General features: G+C 38.4%; 1 protein-coding gene across 5 annotated transcripts in view; it reads left to right on the top strand.

Annotated features, from left to right (window-relative positions):
* TNIK (TRAF2 and NCK interacting kinase) overlaps window positions 1–21,667 on the top strand; it is a 400,486-nt gene that overhangs the window by 241,445 nt on the left and 137,374 nt on the right. For all 5 annotated transcript variants that reach the window (XM_054552986.2, XM_054552987.2, XM_024244766.3 and 2 more), the window contains one exon: window positions 7,384–7,509. In XM_054552986.2, coding sequence (XP_054408961.2) covers window positions 7,384–7,509 — 126 coding nt within the window. The remainder of the gene's footprint in view (window positions 1–7,383; window positions 7,510–21,667) is intronic.

Genomic DNA, 21,667 nt, shown 5'->3' with positions numbered 1-21,667 from the left:
AAGCCAATTGAAGGAAAAGCAAATTGAAATTACAGGCCACAGAGAACTTGCTATTTTTCCCAATAACCAAAGCCAAAAGGGGGGAACATTATAAATTACACTGTTTATACTATCAGAAAAAAAAACCAAAACTCATTCCAATTTCCGTGGGCTGTTACCTGAATTGTAAATCTAGGATCCTTTAAGATATAAGCCACGCCATTTATGGTAGACTTTAGCCACATGAATGACATTATTGCTAGGTTTGAAACTTGTTTACTTCTGGGTTACTTGAGTTTGGGTCTTCTTGTTAATTCATGGTTTTCTTGGGAGTCATGCTTCAGTGCGGGCTTGGGTATGAGAAAGATGTACATCAGCCTTTTGTTATCTACTCCTTTAAGGGACTCCACTTCATTGTAAGAGAAAGCAGGTTAGCCTACTGGCCAAGAAAAGCCCTACACAGTGTCAGTCTTGTGGAATATCCTAGTTCTGACACTTCATGGCTCTCTGACCCTCGACATATTGCTTAACCTTCTCTATTCTACATCTACAAATGTGGATAATGCCACTTCTCTCACAAAGTTACTGTGAGACATAAATATATTAATCATTATTTATAAAGGGTTTCAGAACAATATGTAGAACATGGTATTCAGTGCATATTGTTGTTATTGTTACCAGGTCTTTTGCAGACAATTTTTATTTTTCTCTTTATGACACCAAAAGCCTCCGAAGTAGACCACATGCTACACCCTCTCCAGCCACACGACCTTGGCAAACACTTTCTCTGCCAGGAAAATGTTTCCGTCCCAATCATACTATATCACATTTTCTCTTTTTTTCTTCCCAACTGGGTAACTTTCACCTAGCCTTAAGAACTCAGCTCAAACTCAGGTTTCTTGAGGTTAATTAGATCAGCTACCACATACTTCTCATGGTAGTAATTTTGCATATAATTGTCATTCTTTGATTCATATCTGTGTCTTCCACTAAACTGTAGTAAGCTTCATTGTAGCAGAACTTGAATCTGTTATGCCTATTGTAGTATGATTATATTACTGGCATTTAGCATTATGACTGGAATATAGTAGGCACTTAGTAAATAATTCTTTTTTCTTCTTTACTTTTTTTTTCCAACTGTTATTTTAGACTCAGGAGGTACATGTGCAGGTTTGATGCTTGGGTATGTTGTGTGATGTTGAGGTTTGTGACAAATGATTCTGTCACCCAGGTACTGACCATAGCACCCAACAGTCGGTTTTAACTCTTATCCACCTTGCTCCCTACTCTAGTAGTCCCCAGTGTCTATCGTTCTCACCTTTATGTCCATCTGTACCCAATGCTTAGCTCCCATTCATAAGTGAGAACATGCAGGATTTGGTTTCCTGTTTTTGAATTAATTTGCTTAGGATAATAGCCTCTAGCTCAACCATGTTACTGAAAAGGACATGATTCCATTCATGTTTATGGCTGCATAGTATTGCATGGTGTATGCATACCACATTTTCTCTACCCAGTCCACCATTGATGGGCACCACGGTTGATTCCATGTCTTTGCTATTGTGAATAGTGCTGCGGTGAACATGTGAGTGCAAGTATTTTTTTTGGCAGAATGATTTGTTTTCTTTTGCATATATACCTAGTAATGGGTTTGCTGGGTTGAGTAAATCATTCTTGAATGAATTAATTTAACTGAGAGTTAACATATACAACAAATCCAGGTGCTGCCTGCAGAATGTCCTGGTAAAGTCCTATCAATGCTACAATGAAGAGATAGGGATTTAGACAACTCGTTGTACAACTCTGGGTCTGTTTCCTTAAATCTATTAGATGTAATAGATTTAGTACATCTAATTATTTATTATAATCTATTGTAATTATTTATTACAATCTAATTTATTACAATCTGTTAGATGTAATAGATTTAAGGAAACAGACCCAAAGCTGCGTAACTTGACCCTGAGATAATTTTAGGTGATTTACATGCTTAATTCTCATTTAATTGTAAATATAAACATATAATAAACTGTGATTTAAAAAGCAGACCTCAAACTGTATGTTATACACCAACTTTGAACACACTGGAAAATGCCAGCCTCTTAATTTGTCCTGCTAGGTTACCCTATTCATGTGCAGAATGGCATTGATTGTGGAGATCCTACTAAAATTTCAAGGCATGCTCTTAACTATTTCAACTATTTATCTTACGAAATGCAGATTTTTCTCCATCCTATAGAACTGAAAGAAAAATGAAAATTAATAAGATATTGGAGCTGATGTGTAACTTTAAATTTCTTTCTAATTTTGTATTCACTAGAACAACTTCTTGTCATTGACTAATTGTATAAGTAGATATTGCATAAACAAATGTTTACTGATTTTAAAAATTTAGTTTTTGTCAGCTATATATTTGCATCCTGAAAAAAACTTCTATTGCAGGAAGGGATTTCACTATTACAAATTGTTTTGGAAGCTTTTTTAAAACCACATTCTAGATCATAGTGACAATCCCTTCAAATTCTCGTAGCCTGTGATCCTTTAATGATAAAGTGCCTCCTACTTTTTGCCACATGCAGTTAATGCTGAAGGTGAGAATGACAGATAACACAAACACCTGCTTAATGGCAACAGCTGCTGTGAAAGCACTGCAGACGAGCGGGAGCAGAGATGGTTCTAGCCAGTGTCCACACATCTATGGGATAGTGGCATTTATGAATCTATACACCTTATACTTCTGTCTAGACTTTATCCTGACTAGTCTCTTAGACTTGCTGTAGGAATTGCATAGTTTCATTCCTCTGCCACGGATTGAGAGTTAAATGTTGGGCAGACTTTATTACAGAGCATATACTGAATATTAAATGTTTTATTCCATTTTTAAATCCTAGCGTATCATAGGTACTTAAAGTGTGTTCCCCTGTGTAATAAATATGCAACTTAAAATCCCTTCTTTATTCCTTGAAATCAGTCATAAGCAAATGTTATTGTATGCTAACAAGCTCTTTTAATTGGAAGACCAAAGTCAGGGTTCTCTTCTGCCCTGGCTTAAGATGCTCTTAAACTCTTCCGATTAACGACTTTGGTTTTGGTCACCATGGATAATTGCCCTTCATCTGACTAGTAGTTTTCTGTAAAGAATTAAGAATACTGGCTTTGGAGTCAGACAAATCTGGTCTTGAATCTGAGGTTTAATGTTAAGTTACTTGGGAAAGTTACTTAACTTCTCTGAGACTCATTTTACTCATTTGTAAAATAGGATCCAGCTTCATAGCTGTTCTGAGTGCTCACTAAGATAGTTTATACATACCTCCTGGTACACAGTAAACATTACATGAGGTTTTGGCTTTGGCTATATTTTATGACCACATGGTGACAATCATGTTGCCATCAGAGGTGGTCGGTGGCTTAAAAGCATTAACTGGAATTATCTATTTCCTTGCATTTGAAAACTGCCTATCTTCCCATGATTTCTCATCTTCTAGAAGGTCAATCCCGGTTTCTCACATGGGGGCTGAAGGGTTGGTTCTCTGGCAAGCAGTAGGAGAGGGCCAGTCTCAAGGCACAACTGCTTTTCGGGCCTCTGCTTCATCCGATTTGCTAATGTCCCCTTGACCAAAGCAAGTCATGTAGCTAAGCCCAGGTTCAAGGAGAAGAGAAATGGACTCCACCTCTTGGTGCAGGTAGGACACATATCATGGCCATTTTCTTTTTCAGTCTACCACAAACACTAAGCAATAAGTAGATCCTGTGATCTTGAGAAATAGTATTATCTTCTTTATATTAATACTAAAGCTACATTTAAATAAGCACTTAATCATTTCTAAGCCCTGAGAAGTAGCTTATATCGGTATTCTTATTCCTATTTATAGCTGAGAATGACTGACATTTGGAGAGTTTAAATGCCATGGCTGAGGTTAACATAATGAATATGACTGGATTTGGAAGTCATCCGATTTAAGTAATGCTTCTTCCTAGAGTACCGGACTTGGCTTATTGAAGTTACTCTTTTAAATGTGTGATAATTCGGTACCACTACTTTATTTTTCATTATTGCCCAGTGGTCATTAGTTTATCAGAGGGCTTGATCCTTGTGCTTAATACTTAAGATTTAGAAATAGTACATTTACAAAATAATTTACAAATAGAGGCTATTCAAATTCTCGCAGCCTGTGATCCTTTATGATAAATTGTCTCCTACTTTTCGCCACATTCAGTGGCAATTCTGCCACTGTGGGTGGCAATTCTGATAGGTGCTACAAAGGAAAAGATACGTGATGATTCATGGGGCTATAACTTTTTAACTTATAACTTTTTAGTTTAATTCTAGCCTCCCTTGCTCTCTTTGCGTTTTTGGAAAGCATTGTAACTCATCTCCCTTGATGGGCCGTATTGTGAGAGGCCGAACAATTTGTGACATGGTTAAATGAGTTCTTGTCTCATCTAGTGAGGGTCTTCCTTCCTATTTCACTGAATAACTTACTGCCATCTGTGCCCTAGACTAAAAATCTGGATAAACAGTAGCCCCAAAGGCCTGCTAAATTGCATGCTGACTTAAAAAGTTGCGTAAGATCAAGGATTTATATTTTAGAACTACCTAAACATGACTTACAGTGGTTCCATAATTGTGTTTGGAAACAGTGCAATTCAAACCTAAAATTCAAGTGATTTACATTTTGGCCTTCCTGCCCTTTTATTTATTTATTTTTTTGGTTATGTAGATTAGTAATAACATTTACTTTGTAGTACACTTTATAACGTACATCCGTTATCTAAGTACCACAAAATGCTGAGACTTATAATATCTTTATCTCATTATAAATGAGAAAACTCAGGGTCCAAAAAGATAGGCAGCTTTCTTGGGATCCTGCAGCCAGAAAGGAATGGTACCCAAACTCAACATGCACCCCATCTGCCCACCCTCATCTTTCTGATCCCAGACTCAATGCATATGCTGTCCTTATTGTCATATTGCCTCAGTTTACCTTTGCAAAATGATGGAGAATGTACTGACTTTGTTCTGACCTCCAGTACTATTTATTTTGGATTTAATTACATAGTGCCTTCTGTTGTTATTTAACTGTTTTATAAGCTCTTATTTTCTTAATGACATGGTGAGCTTTTTATAGGCAGTCCCCCCTCCCCTGTCTTTCCCACATCACCCACTATCCTGCTAAGAATCCAGGAGGCAAGTGGTAAATACTTGTAGAAGCAGCCTGATTTCTCACTAAGAATGACTGATGCTAAGATTGACAGGCTGCAGTTGGAAAGTGATCCATGTCTTTTATTACCTCACGTAGTTGCCTTTTTAATGGAAGCAGCTGTCGATGCTGTGCTGCCCACAGAAACCCTCAGGTCGTTTTTCTCCCTTTCTATTTAGGCTTCCCCAAAGTACATCCGCTCACATCCTACATTCATCCACAATTATTTGGCCCCATACAGCAAGTTTAAAAATAGCCAATGTGCACCATAGTAAGACATTGGAGGTGCACTGTAGGGACCCTTCAACAAGTTGAAGGCTGGCGAAGGTCATTCTCTCCACGACCTGCAGTGAAGGCGTGGGGAGTTTCTGATAGCTGCTGAGAAAAATAGGTGGTCAGCAGTGTGCCTTCCCCTGTCTCGCCCCTTGACTCCCTTCCCCACTGTTCTGGCCACATGCTTCTCCTTAGCTCAGCATCCCAAGCATATATTCTATTTTGAGATTACCTAGTCTTCAGCTTAGTTAAGCCATGTGATATGTAACATGCTTTACTTCTCCTAGGTTTGCAAATCCCCTTTGTTTTTTCCTAAAGCTTATTTTAGTAAATAAGCATGGTCAGCAAATGTCAGCACTTCACTACTCTCCTCACTCTATTCTTACCTGTTCCTTCTAACATCACTAATGCTGCTCTGGGCAGCATTTGTTCTTTTAGTTGCATTTATTCACAGGCACTGCTTGGTGCTAGGGATGTTGTAGAGAACAAAACAGGCAGGATTCCTGAGTTTACGATTCTTATGGACTGATAAGGAGAAGAGACCTTAATCAAATGATAAATGTGGGTGGCAATTCTGATAGGTGCTACAAAGGAAAAGATACATGATGATTCACGGGGCTAGAACCAAATTGGGCAGATCAGGGAGCTTTGCTGGGGAAGGAACTGTAGAACTGAGATCTGAAGAACTGGAGAGGAGAGCTTACAATATATGGAGAAGAGAGTCGAATAATGGGACATACCTCCATACCAATGTCAACAAATACAGCAGGTATGTGAAGGAGTGTAGGGGCTATGATCAGATGCAGTGGGGGGCCTTGACATTGCCTGAGAGAATTAAGGAAGAGATCCCTGGTGAATGTCGATTAAACTCAATCAGGAATGGTGAGTAGAGCTTATGTGAAGAAGAGGTGGGGAAAAGAAGACAGCACACGAGAGACTGCAGGAAGTCCCAGTAATGCAGAGACACTGGAAGGAGGCAGTGCAGTTGGAGTGGAGGAGGGTCCAGACAGGGGACACCATGGGTAGTTTTTCAGGTCATGGTAATGTCACATCTTACACTCCAGGACAGTCATAGCTTACTGCTGCATCTAAAAAATTATCCTGAGGTAGAAACTTTCTCCCCCAACCTCAACAATAAAACACTTCTGCAGTCCAACCAATGTGTATACACATCAAGAAAATAAAATTATGGGAGGTCACACCGTCTCCACCAGCACTGCCAGGACCTCTGAAAAGGGTCCAGGTTGGTGGACTCCAAATCAAAATTCACAGTGAATGAAACCTGAATATTAAGAAACTAACTGTGTAAGAGAGTTGTCTCTTTTTACATCCTCAGCACCACCACATTTCCCCCTTTCTTTCTAAGGTGAGTTTCCTGAAGGTGAGGTGGGTACTCCTGCTTTGTGAACTTCCTTACATCTAGAGAACTTACCTTTGCTCCTTTTCCCATCTGACTTTCATCATCTTCAGTCAGGTACTTCAATGAAAGGAGCCTTCAAAGAAAATGAACCTAACAAAATTTAAATCTGAGAGCCCATGGTTTTAATATCTTTCACTTTCCTCAATCTTTCTTATACCAGATAGAATCAGTAATAGCTACTTGATGGATGTAGTTCCCAGAGGCCTACAGTGAATTTTCTCTCAATAGTCTTTCTAGCTTGATCTCTTCTAGGTGAAGAGATGAGGGATTGTTTTGGGTGTTTTTGTTTTGTTTTCCAAGAGATTGTGCTACGCTTGTTTGTTGTACAAAATAAGAGTCTCTTGGACAGCCAATGTGTTATGTTTTAGAATTGTTCTTTGCCCTCATATGTAATAATTATGCTCATTTGTCAACAAGGAAGAAAAAACAAGAAAAAATTTAGATGGTGTTGAACAGAATCCTACTAACAACAATAGATTTTCATGACAGAATTTTTATATTGTTCTCATACAGGATGAAGAGGAAGAAATCAAACAAGAAATTAACATGTTGAAGAAATATTCTCATCACCGGAATATTGCTACATACTATGGTGCTTTTATCAAAAAGAACCCACCAGGCATGGATGACCAACTTTGGGTATGTAGTGCCATCCAAATTTGCTTTATTTACATAAAGAACAAACAGGGCCAAATGGTTCATTTTTCTATCCTCATGACAAAATTTGATTAACTCCTTCTTTAACCCTTAGCCCCCATGATGTCCGAACATATTGTTTTCAGGGTTTTCTCCCATTTCCTTGAATATCTATCTTTTCAGGATCTCTAAATGTTCCTTCTATCCCTTAATATGGACCATCCCCAAAGCCAATTGTTAAGTTCTCTGTTGTTTTGTTTTGTTTTTTTCCCCCACTAATTGACGACCTTTTATTGTGTTTTATTTTAGGCACCATGGTATTTACATTTTATGAATTGTATCATTTATTTTGCTTCTTTGAGTTAGGTATTATTCTTTCCCTAATTTCTTGAATGATGCAACTAAGGTTTACAGAAAAAATGAGTAAACTATTCCAACGTCTACATAGCTAGCAGGGATGGATCTAGGATCTAACCAAGCTCTATGTGATTCTCTGTCTATCACTGATGTGTGGGTGACTCTGAAACAAACTTTAACTCTGTAAGTAAAATACCTAATACAGTGTCTGGTACCAAGTAGGGACTCTGCAAAGGTTGTTTTCCTTTCATGTTTCCCCTAGTCCACTTAGCTATGTGCCACAGTCCTTTATCTTTGACAGTCTAAGAGGCAGCTCTAATTGGCTGTCCCACCACCGAGTTTACTGTGTTTCATACCAAACCCTGTCGCTGCTCTGCGGAGCCTTCCTGGTTTCTGTCCTTGGAACTTTTATTCACTTAGTCCTTCAGCAAGATTATAATGCTATATTGGTTTGGCCTTCCCTTGCCAATTTTATAATTACCTCCCTAGTATGGGCCCATTCAGTGGAAGCCTGGACTTTACAATGGCCCTCCTATGTGTTGATCTACTTTTCTTTCACTCTTTCTTCTTCCCTCTACCTTCCGTCCTTCCGTCCCTCCTTCCCCCCTTCCTCTCTCTCAATTTCTGTTCATCCCACATGTCGTTGTTATATTAATGCTTCTAAAAATACCTTTTTAACCCCTTACTGTCTTGCTCATTTTCCAGAGATTTTGTATGTGCCTAACACACAAAATTTACTGAATTAGCAAGAGCCTACTGTATGCCAAATACTGTGCTGAACTGTGTGGATCCAGTAATGTCTATTTCATGGAGAATTCCCAAAGTACTCAGTCTTGGGCAGAAGTAACTATTTTAATGCATCAGACATTTCCAATCCAGTGGAGAAGACAGAATATAGACAGCGAATACAATCAGTGACCAAAAAAGATAGAAAAATGTTAGCTCATAAAACTAGCAAGATTTTCATGTCATTTAATAGGAGCACTCAATCTTTGGAAATGAAAAGAACCATTGGGATTTTTTTTTCCATAAGGCTCATCTCCAAATTTAAAAGAAAAATTATTTGGAAGTAAACATATTTTATATAGTTTATGTGATTCTAAAAAACTTACAGTAGGTTTTAGTTGTGGCCTCTAAATGCATAATAGATGTAAATATGAAGATTCAACATATAAAAGTAGTGGGAGAAAATAAATATGACTGGATAATCCTAAAGAGAGATATATGACAACAAACGGATACACCATAAAATATAATTTTGATGGACTTGACTATATACATGTTTTAAATGTCTTCTTAACAAAAAACATAAAGTAAAAATGCAAATAACTGAGTAAAAATATTCATTTTATGATAAAATGAGCAAAGAATTTAGTAGCCTTCAGAGATGAAGCATTTTTATAAATCAATAGGAAAAACATGAAATTACTAATAGCAAGATTGAGTTAAGGAAAAGGTTACAACCAAAAAAGTAAGCAATATCAATTATCAATAAAGGTGTATTAAAAGGCTATTCTTACTAACAATAGAAATCCACAAGAAAACAATAGATACCATTTCTTGCCTAGTAGACTGGCAAAGATTTTTTTTTAATTATAACGTCCAGAATGGACACTCGTACCCACTGCTCATGGAATGAACACTGGTCCAACTTAACTCAAGGGCAGTTGGCATACACACACACACACACACACACACACACACACACACACACCCCTTCCAAAGCAAACGCCTTACTTTTGACATCCTATTTTCACAGGCAGGAATATGTCCTAAATCAGGTCACTTATTTAGGTAACTACATAAGGATGTATGTAGAAGTTAACCAATAGGGAGTCACTTAAGGGACACTGCAGACATTTAAAATGATGTAGCTCTGCATTTATAAATGGATAAGCATTAACAATTGTAGTAGGGGCTGGGTGCGAGGGTGGCTCACGCCTGTAATCCCAGCACTTTGGGAGGCTGAGGCAGGTGGATCACTTGAGGTCAGGAGTTTGAGACCAGCCTGACCAACATGGTGAAACCCTGTCTCTACTAAAAATACAAAAAAATTAGGTGGGCGTGGTGGTGGCTGCCTGTAATTCCAACTACTCCAGAGGCTGAGGCAGGAGAATTGCTTGAACTTGGGAGGCAGAGGTTGCAGTAAGCCGAGATAGTGTCACTGCACGCCAGCCTGTGTGACAGAGTGAGACTCCGTCTCACAAAAAAAAAATAATAATAATAAAATAGGACTTTGTAAAGCCTTTTGAAGAGGTTAAAATTAGATATAGTATGTTTTCATTTTTGTGGAAAAAATATACACGTAGTAACTTGGTGGGGGATATCTGATATAATGTATACTAATTGTGTTGAAAATATTTATTTTGAGGTAGTAATTTCAGTAATTTCATTTTTTTTTTATTTTATTATTATACTTTAAGTTTTAGGGTACATGTGCACAATGTGCAGGTTAGTTACATATGTATACATGTGCCATGCTGGTGTGCTGCACCCATTAACTCGCCATTTAGCATTAGGTATATCTCCTAATGCTATCCCTCCCCCCTCCCCCCACCCCACAACAGTCCCCAGAGTGTGATGTTCCCCTTCCTGTGTCCTTGTGTTCTCATCGTTCAATTCCCACCTATGAGTGAGAACATGCAGTGTTTGGTTTTTTGTCCTTGCTATAGTAAACATTTTTCTTTTCTACATCTGCTTTTTTTTTTCTCTAATCTTTCTCTTCAGTACATTTTCTTTTAGAGACAGGGTCTTGCTCTGTCCTCCAGGCTGGAGTGTGGTGGCACCGTGATAGCTCACTGTAGCCTTAAATACCATAGCTCAAGTGATCCTGCTGCCTCAGCCTTCTGAGTAGCTCTGACTACAAGTGCACGCCACTATGCCCAGCTAATTTATTTATTTTTTTGTCTCACTTTCTTGCCTAGGCTGGTCTCGAACTCCCCGTCTCAAGCAATTCTCCTGCCTTGCCCTCCCAAAGTACTGGGATTTCAGGTGCAAGCCACTGCACCTGGCCTGAAATTTCTTTTAAGTTCAGCATCTGAACCCTTTCTGCTGCTTCTTTTGTTATTGCTACCACTGGGCTGTTCTTGCTCCTTATAAAAGACTGTCTGCTCTCTGAGGGCAAGGATTGTGTCTTTTGCTTCCCTCTGCAGCATTTGGAAGGCACTGGGTAATATGCTGACAAAATCATTGGTTTATGAATGAAAATTATATTGTTAGAACAAAACCTGGTTGCAACAGGTACTTTTGAGAGCTCAGTTTCCCTGAGGCCTGCAGATTCGACAGGATATGATGAGGTGGCATGAGTTAAGATATCTTTGTGTTTCCAAAGGACTTCTACATTGTCAACAATTTAGCATTTTAGCAGTGACCCTGAATTGCCAGAAGCTGCAGCAGATGACACGTAGAGAATGATAGCTATTATCGCCCAGTTCATTATCAGCACCCTGGAAGTCCCCCTTGCGCTCCCTCTCTCAATCACTGCCACCCCAAGGAAAACTGGTATCCTGACTTTTTTTCTCCCAGTTGTTTTAAGATATAATCAACAAATAAAAATTGTATATTGGCTGGGCATGATGGCTCATGTCTATTATCCCAGTACTGTGGGAGACCAAGGCTGGGAGGGTTGCTTGAGCCCAAGAGTCCGAGACCAGCATGGGCAACATAGTGAGACCTCATCTCTACCAAAAAAAATTAAAATTAAAAAAAAGAGAAAGAATTTGTATATTGTTGGTGAGGATGTAGAGAGAAGGGCACCCTTGTATACTATTGGTGGAAATGTAAGTTGGTACAGCCATATGGAAAATACTATAGAGGTTTCTGAAAAAACTGGAAATAGAACTACCTTATGATCCAGAAACCCCACTTCTGGGTACATATCCAAAGGAAATAAAATCAGTATCTCAAAGAGGCATCTGAGCTCGTGTGTTCATTGCAGCATTATTCATAATCGCCAAGGAATGATAGCTATTTTATAGTTGTCTGTAGAAAGGTGTTTTCTTTGGTCAGGGCTATGGTTCTCAATTTAAAAAAAAGCATTAATATAGCTTTAGAACCATCTCCCAGCTTATCACCTGAGCTAGAACAGCTATTTCTAGATGAGCCACACCTAACTATTAATTTCATTCATTTTGTGAGATGGGCCAGATAGGATAGTTGGTTTTCATGTTAAGTTGAATTATTAAAATTGGGGTAATTGGGGTGTTTATTTACAAATCATTGGTTGAGGGAGGGAGAGGGGTGGTCAATAGGGCTTGACTCTTTTTCGCCTTTTTCCAGATCCTGAGATGTTTTAAGATGGAAGGAGAATTAGTCATGATAGACTTTGCTGGGTCCAGTGAAGTTGATTGACTTTCCCTGGGCCTCAAAACTCATTAGTGGATGATGCAGGACCAGATTGCAGACATCCTAAAACATGACACTTTAGCTTGGTCGGAAGTTCTGTGAAAGCCCCCTGGAAGTTTTTGTTGAAAACTGAGCAAAATCTTCAGTCCATTTTCAGATAGGTACTTGGAGAAAGCAGCACACCTGCTGGCATCTGCATGGTGTTAATGGGAGGTATTGTACTCTGGAAATGAGTCACTTCCCACTAGTTCTCACCCTGGCCAATTGCTCTTCTCATGGAGATGGCTGTTGTTGCTGGGAACCAAAAGCCTGATGTGTATGTGTTCATTTATTTACTCCCCAGTCATTCATTCATTCATTCTTCCATATGTTCATACATGAACATATATATCTCCATATATTCATTTGTCTGTATATACATATATATGTATATATATCATGTCATCATATATATACATGGCTAGTATAGATACATATATATACTGGCTAGGCACTAGGCACTCTTCCAAGCACTCAGGATATAACAGTGAACAACATTTATGAAAGTACTTATTTTAATGCAGCTTACACTCTTGCTGTAGACTACAAACAATAAACATAATAAATAAGACAATTACAGAGGATGCTGGAAGCTAGTAAGTGCCTGGTAGAGTACTAATTGGGAATGCAGGTAAGGGTTGCAATGTGTTATGGACTAAACATTTGTGTGCCCCCAAAATTCATATATTGAAACCCTAACCTTCAATGTGATGGTATGAGGAGGTGGGGCCTTTGGGAGGTGATCAGGTGATGAGGGTGGAGCCCTTATAAATGGGATTAGTGCCCTCATAGAAAGAACTCAGAGAGCTCCCTTGCTGTCTTTCTGAGAAGTTAACAGTCTGCAACCTGGAGCCAGATCATGCAGGGCTTTGCAGGCCATTGGAAAGACCTCGGCTTTTACTCTGCATTAGGTGGGAGAGCCATGGAGGGTTTTGAACATGGAGTGAGGGGGATGGGATCTGACCCACATACTGAAGGGGTCACTTCAGTTGCTGGGTTGCGAGTAGACCAGATGGGTCAAGGAGAGAAACAGGAGACCGGTTAGGAAACTGTTTTAGTAAGTGAATCCCCTTCCTGAACTTGATGAAGGGGGATCTGCAAGTAGTGAGCACTTCCAAACAGGCACATGGGGAGGAATTCTGCCATCACATCTGACTTACCTCACTTCAATTAAATGCAATTAACTGCAGGTAACAAAATGTGGAAGTTACAGCTCCTACATTCTGCCAGGTTTGAAGGACAAAGGGCCTAGCCCTTGTCAGGCTCGCGTCTATGCAGAGGGCTGCGCTGACCATCCCCTCTAGCAATTGTCTAGTAGCTTCTTTGTTACCAAAGATGAAGATAAAAGCTATGGAAGGCCTCATAAGGGCAAGAGCGTCATTTCTTTTCCTAGTTGATTGATGTGGTGACAAATCAAGAAAGAACTAGGAAGAAGAAAGACAGAAAGATAGTAGTTAGGAAATTAATATCTGATTACAATATTGGTGGGAACACAGTCATAGAATATAACAGTACATACTTATTCCAAGGCCCCTGACTCACTAAATTTGGGGCATTCTGTGTTAATAAGAACAATGGTAGGAAATATTTATCACCTGCTTACCATGGGCCAAGTACTATGCTTGTTTACTTTGTCATATTATCTCATTAGATTTTTGCAGCCATTCTGCAAATCAAGTATTATCCCTACTCTGCAGATGGAGGAAACTAGGCTCAGAGAGTCCAGAAGTTTGTCCAAGGTCTTATAGCAAGTCCGCGATGAAGCCAGCATGCTGGCTAACCCCAAGCTGTCTGATTCCAGAATCAAACCCTTAAACCCTACACTCCTTTGGTCATGAAAAATAGTTCTGATATCAGAAGCTGATGTTCTAAATAGGATTGAAGATTTATGTTTAAATAAATTTAGTTTAACTTCACCTTTAATCTGTACTCCTCTATTTACCCAATATTCAAAGAGGATAGTAAGACCTGTTAGCTACTAATAAGAGTGCTGTAAACTCTAAGAAATACATTTTGAAAAGTGCATTAGGCACTTTGGGAATGTTTTATCAAATAATTGCAAAGGTCATAGATAGTTGACTCTTTGGACTAGTGGCATTTTGTTAGGATTACGTTTATATAAAAATATTATGAATTATATAGAGGCATGGCCTAAAGCAACTAAAAGCAGCACTTTCTAACATTTATTCCCTGTATTCAGACTACATGAATATTCCCCAGATATTTATTTTGCTATGGTTGGAGGACAGGTTTGCATATATCCCACTGGCCAATATATGCCCTGTTTCAGGTGTCTGATTGAATTATAATCTGTACGAATCCTATCAGTCTTGTTGTAGAGATAAACTCTTGTTTAGCACTAGCTCTTTGTGGAAATACAACTACTTCAGATAATGGCCAAGTAATTCTCCTTTATCAACTGCTCAGGGTCTGATCCGGAAATCAAAAAAGGGAGCCCTTTCAATAAAGATTCTGATCTCTCGGAAACAAGGCAAGCTCTGACACACAACATCTCATTCTGCTGCCTATCAGTGATGAGAAGCTCTCCATTTTGCTGCATGCCATTCAGACACTGGGAGGGAGTGAGAAATACTGTTTAGTAAATGAACTAATTTCTCAAAAATTACAGTGTGAACTCACACATATTTTGCTGTCTTTTTTGATACCACCATAATACAGGGCTAGAATATCTCGTAACAGGAAATAAATCTGTAATCATCTTCTGGAATGTAGGGTGGTCAAGTAAGATAGCAGATTTTTGCCCTGTAGTGGCTCAATAAGCTATTCATCAAGTTTTCACACAGTACACTTGCAGAGCCAAGAGTTAAGAAATTATACCATGTGCGTTTTAAGGACAAAGATTCTGACAGCCTGGGAATCTGGAGACCCAGAGTCAAACCGCGGGAGAACCAATGTGTCTGGCATTTGGATTCTACTTTATAAAAATGGTAATATTAGACTAGTTCTTAGTTGGCAAACTGGCAACCTAGAGGCTAAATGCTGCCATGATAAATATGTTGAGTTTGGTTCACATAAGGTGGTGGTGGTTTAATTATGCCAACATTAGAAAAATTGAGCAGTTTCACAGAAAAGTCTGGATTCCTTGAAAAGTTTTGAAAAATCAAATGATCTAGAAATATTGGGCCTGAAATTTCAAATAGTAGCAGTATTTTAGAGCAGTGTACCAGCTGTTTAGAGGGCACATATCAAATTTGCACCAGAGGCCCCAACATCCCCTGTTGTCTTCTATACATATTCAATTTCATGTATTCACATTACTTGCCCAGCCCCTGTGTAAGATCATCTCAGAATAAGATACTGGGATGAACTAAGAAACAAACTCGTTCAACTACCCATGAAAGGTCCTTTTTAGACTCTGCATTGATGTTGGCCACAACTCCTAAACCTAATTCTGCAGTATTTTGGATTTACATTGCTATAGCGTCTTGGCTTGGTAAAAATAATGCCCACTTCAATTTTGATTGTTTTAACATTTAAATGTTAGGTACTGCAGATAATGCCATTAAAACTTTAACCACCCTTGTGTGTGACCTGGAGGTTGTAGGAAAAAAAAAAATTAACCACTCGTAGCTGAATCCTTTGAACAGTTAAAATTTATCTTTTGTTAGTGCTGTGTATCAGAAATGAGGCTTTTAAAACTTGTTTTGATTAGTGTTTGTTACTTTTATAAGTAAAGAGCTCCTTTCCTTCATATACAGAGCCTACGTCACTTGTCTGGAGGAGTTATTTAGTCTTGTTATTTGTGAGCAGAAATGTTTAAAAGGTTGAATTTGGCAAATATAGATATGCCTAACATGGTAAGAGGAATGATTGTAAACAGTCTCCCAGTTTCAGAGCTGTCACATTGCAAGACCTATAGAGACACAAGGTAAGTTACGTAGATACAAACACAGATCTGAAGCTACACGTAACTTAATACCTTGCAACTAGTGTGTGTTGAACTTTAATAGAGCCATTTTATGAATTAATGGGTGATTCTTTGATAAGAATGTGCAACTGATCTCTTCTTTTGTCCCAAAGAATTTCATTTGAACTTTGTTTAAACTTCTTTTCATCTAAGCAAAAGGAAGACTTGATATGTACCCAAAGTTATTTTGCTAATGGTCCATACAACCCTTTTGATTCCTTTTTTTAGATAACTTTTGAGCCAAAGTCTATGTTCCTATTTATGTTGTGTTTCTCAAAATCTTCAGCAATCAAGATGATTAGTCCTAAATGTTCTAAAGCTAGCAATTTCTTTTCTTTTCCTATTTTCAACCTGTCTGAAAACTGGCTCACCATTCCTCACCCCACATTCTTCTATTTGGGTGTAACATTCTGAGATGCAGGGTTGCAAATTTCTTCAACCTTAAAGTTAGCTTCTGTGATTGGATCTTTGGACAAAATTGACATGTAGTGACTTCTACCAAAAAAAAAAAAAAATATATATATATATATATATATATATATGCAGAAAATTTTGCATGCATACTGTGGAATTTCAGTCCAGACACCAAATACAAGATGCGCTAATGTCCGTAACGTTTCTTTGAATGCTATCATACTGACTCTGGGTTGTCTGTCTCATTAGACATAGGCGACTTGAGCATTTATAGTGGGACTGTCCTTTGGGCAGACTTGTTGCTAAAAATACTAGTTGGCTGAGTATACTCAAACTGTCTTTGCCATGTTCAAGGTATAGAGTTGTTCACTATCCAGAAGCTTTATTACAAAGTCTAGGACACTTCCCATCCTTGGAACTCATCTTTTTATCTTTGGAAGTCTTAAAATTTATAGTTCAAGCATTCTCTTTCCCAGTCAAAGAATATAATTCAGAAGCCAAGAGTTTATATATATATATATATACACTGTACATGCTAGTTTAAAAATGAATGTAAAAGGCCATTACAGTTGCTTTTTAAGATTTGAAATTCCCAAGCTTTACTTTACTTCAATTGATTGAAATGATACATGTATTCAAATGTATACCTACCAATTTTTGTATTTTGTATTTCTGTACACACATTTTATATTTTGAGACTTAACTACCTTTTGTGCATAAAGCAGCCTTCTGTACCAAAGTTACTGAGTTTGGACTTTGTTTCCACTGTCATAAATCATGCAGATGAGATCTGTGGTTATTTTCAGCCACACATGATGAAAATACTCTGTGCCTCATTGATGTTTCTGGGTTAAATCTTTGCAGAATTGTGTTCTTGGAAGTTTGTTCTTCCTATTATTTATTTTTATTTATATTTATTTATTTATTTATTTTGAGACAGAGTTTCGCTCTTGTTGCCCAGGCTGGAGTGCAATGGCATGATCTCGGCTCACTGCAACCTTCGCAGTCTGGGTTCAAGCAATTCTCCTGCCTCAGCCTCCCGAGTAGCTGGGATTACAGGCATACACCACCATGCCTGGCTAATTCTGTATTTTTAGTAGAGATGGGGTTTCTCCATGTTGGTCAGGCTGGTCTTGAACTCCTGACTGCTCACCTTGGCCTCCCAAAGTGCTGGGATTACAGGCGTGAGCCACTGTGCCCGGCCCCTATTATTTTCTTAGGGTGCCCTTTAAACTGCTTGGCGCAAACCCTTCTAACTTTAGGAAGACCTTCATCTTCCTCCTTGCACCTCTTCCTGCCCCCTGCCTCCAACCCCTCCTTTTACTATAAAAGAGAAGGGATCTGTTAGTAGTCATTTATTCTTGTGGGTGACTGACTAGTGACATTTGGGAGGAATTAGTTCCTGTCAGGATATTCTGGGTAAGTATCTGCAGTTGTAAAATAACATCCTAAGACTTCATTTCTCCTTACAGGAACTTAAAACCCATAAACTAGCAAGGGAGTGAATACTTTAGGGACCCCAGGAGTCATCCAAACCTTTGACTGCCTTTGAGAATAAATCTTTTAAAATTCTTTCAGAGGTTATTAGGGCTGGAAAGGGAAGTTTAGAAGCGGCCACATCTGGTGATTCCATGCTAAAGGCCCCCTGTCTCTTGTGAAGAGATAACCTCAAGCGCTGACTCAGTATTCTGAAATGTCTTCTGGAATCAGCTGAGGCTGAAGACCCTTTACTTAAATATTGTCCTGGAGAGGGGAGAAGCACAGGAAGGCATACTAAGTAACCCCCGACCAACCTCTACGAGAAAACATCCTACAAGAAACATGACAACTGACAAAAACTGCTGACAATCAACCATGCAAATTGTGAAGTGTCAGAACTCTTTGGCTTTTAAAAATTAACCTTTGTTATTTAGATAGTAATAACTACCCATGTCTAAATAATCCAAGCAATTCTTTTCTCTAATAAGTTGGTTGGTCCACACTGTGCTTTTTTTGGACACCTGCTCCAGTCTCAGGCCTAGTCCTCATCCTGCCCCCAACCACTTTCAACTTGACCTTCCTTGTTTCTTCTCAAGTGGTATGCATGTTTATTTAAGTTTCTGACCCAGTTATTTATTTAGGCGGTGTTGAGTGAAAATTGCAAATGTAAGATTCTTTTAAAATTCCCCCACCCCCTATCACCACTGCCTTCCAAATAAAAAGATCCATTGCCCTGGAATGCACCACTGTGTCTTCTTGCTGTGTGGTACAAATGTGAAAAAAAGACATGTGTGGTGCCTTTTCGTTAATAGAGGTTTTAGCAAAATGTGCCCAGTGCCTTTTACAAACATCTTTCAGCCCTGTCTTTTCACCATCCAAGTGAAGTGGACGTTGGGGAGATATTGATGCTATCTTCCATGTCAGAAACTCTTTCTTTTTGCACTTTTATAAATGCAAAATAGACCAAAGAATAGAAACATCATAAATACATCTTGAGATTTTTGGCTGCTAGCAGCTTTATATCCATAGACACAATTAATGTTCACATCAAACCTGTAAGTTTGATGCTTTTATTTTGTATTTTATCATAGTGGTAGTGGTGGGGAGAGAGACATTGCTAAGCCCAGGGTGGTTAGGGAACATACCCAAGGACACATAGCTAGTAATTCAGAGAGCAACGTGCTTTCACCCTGCTCAAGTTACTTAATGAGCGTAGACTATGGATAAAGTGCAGACTGTAACTAAGCTCTATTTCCAAATACAGAAAAAGGAAGTTAGGTGAAGAAGAATTAACGAAGCATTTGTAAATTGCTTCACCCAGTGCCTGGCACATGGTAAATTCTCAGTAAATGTTAGAAAGTATTATTATCCCAGTATACACTCTTTGAGAACTTTCTTTCAGGGAGAATTTTAATGACCCATTATTTCTTACTTGTGAGATGTGAAGTTATTGACTTATCACTGCTGAGCTTGGCATGTTGAGCTCTGTTTCTGTTTATTAATGTGATGAGGTTACTTATGGGGAGGGAGGATCCCTGCTGTGTGGTGGCAGTAATTATCAGCATTGCTGTGTGGCTATAGGAACCGATTGCTAGCAAGTGCTGTTTTTCTTTCTTTTTTTTTTTTTTTAAATCCCATTATATAATTTAACAATCATTTTGTTCCATAGTGAGATGAAAAGAATTTAGCAGCCTTCAGCTGGAGCTGAACGGGAAAGCAAATTATAGAAATCACTGACAGTAGTGCCTGGCTAGAGTAGGATTGTTTCCTACTGAATATTTGAAAGTATTTTGTCCAATCTAATTTTGAAAGACTCAAGTCACTGGGCTTCCATTGCCTTCCTTGGGAGCTATAATTACATGGCCTAATAGAGCTCAGTGGTGGGACATTTTCTCCAGCTGATACAGGAGCAATGGATGTATTCACAGGAGGCCTGGTCAATGTACTTTTCAAAATGGGATTTAGAGAAGGGACACAAACATGTTTTGCTCACTTGGGAAAATATTCATTTCCTGCTACCAAAAGATGTTTCTTTGGTCCATCCTGCTGGCATTGAACCCTGATTTGCTATATAATGGGACTTTCTTTAACTTTGTATTGTGGAGAATCCTAAAAATATACAAAAATAGACAAAAATAATGAACACCTGTGCACCCAAAACTAGCCCCAACAGCCTTTAATCAGTGGCCAATTCCACCCCATCCACATGTCCATCTACGTTGCCCCTTCTAGTTATTTTGAAACAAAACTTATATAATTTTTTAAAAATTCTGGTAACATAAACATAAAATTTACCTAAATTTTAACTACTTTAGAATGTATAACTCATTATCATTAAATATAGTCACACTGTTATGCAGCCATCACGAGTATCTAGTGCCAGAACATTTCCATCACCCCAAAAGAACACTGTGTACCCATTAAGTAGTCATTCCTGTTACCCCTTACCCCCAGTCCCTGGCATCCACTAGTCTGCTTCTGTCTCTATGGATTGCCTATTTTGGATATTTCATATAAATGGAATCATACAATATATGGCCTTTTTTGTCTGGCTTCTCTTTTTTTTGAGACGGAGTCTGGCTCTGTCGCCCAGGCTGGAGCACAGTGGTGCGATCACGGCTCACTGCAAGCTCCGCCTCCTGGGTTCACGCCATTCTCCTACCTCAGTCTGGCTTCTCTTTTACTTAGCATAATGTTTTACATGATTCATCCACATTTCATGCATCAGTATTTCATTCCTTTCCATGGCTGAATAATATTTTATTGTATGGATATCCCACATTTTGTGTATCTGTTCTTCTGTTGATAGACATTTTGGTTTTTTCTGCTTTTTGTCTATCGTGAATAGTGCTACTTTGAACATTCATGTACAAGTTTTTGTTCGAACACCTGTTTTCAATTCTTTTGAGTACACATCTAGAAGTGGAATTGCTGAGTCATGTGTCAATTCTATGTGTAACTTATTGAGGAACCCATTAACTGTTCACCACAGTAACTATACCATTTTACATTACCATTAGCAATGTATAGAGGTTCCAGTTTCTCCACATCCTCACCAATACTTGTGATTTTCTGCCTTTTTTTTCTTCTTAAATTAACATCCATCCTAGTAGATGTAAAGTGATATCTCATTGTGGTTTTGGTTTGTATTTTCCTAATGACTAATGACATCGAGCCTCTCTACATGTCATTGTTAGCGATTTGTATATCTTCTTTGGAGGAACGTCTATTCAAGTCCTTTGCCCATTTTTAAATTGGGTTGCTTGTCTTTCTGTTATTGAGTTGTAAGAGTTCTTTATATATTCTGGATAGTAGACCTTTATCAGATATATGATTTGCAAATACTTTTCCCATTCTGTGGGCTGTCTTTTCACTGTCTTGATAGTGTCCTTTCATTCACAAATGTTTATAATTTTGATAAAATTAATTTTTTCTTTTTTTTTCTTTTGGTGCTTGTGCATTTGTTGTCATATCTAAGAAGCCACTGCCAAATCTAAGGTCAAGGAGAGTTACCCCTATGGTTTCTCCTGAAAGTTTTATAGTGTTAGCTCTCATATTTAGGTCTTTGATCCATTTTGAGTTAATTTTTTTGTATAGGGT

The sequence above is a fragment of the Pongo abelii genome, chromosome 2 (assembly GCF_028885655.2).
Source record: "Pongo abelii isolate AG06213 chromosome 2, NHGRI_mPonAbe1-v2.0_pri, whole genome shotgun sequence".
NCBI classification, from domain to species: domain Eukaryota; kingdom Metazoa; phylum Chordata; class Mammalia; order Primates; family Hominidae; genus Pongo; species Pongo abelii.
This window is presented reverse-complemented; position numbering and strand designations above follow the sequence as displayed.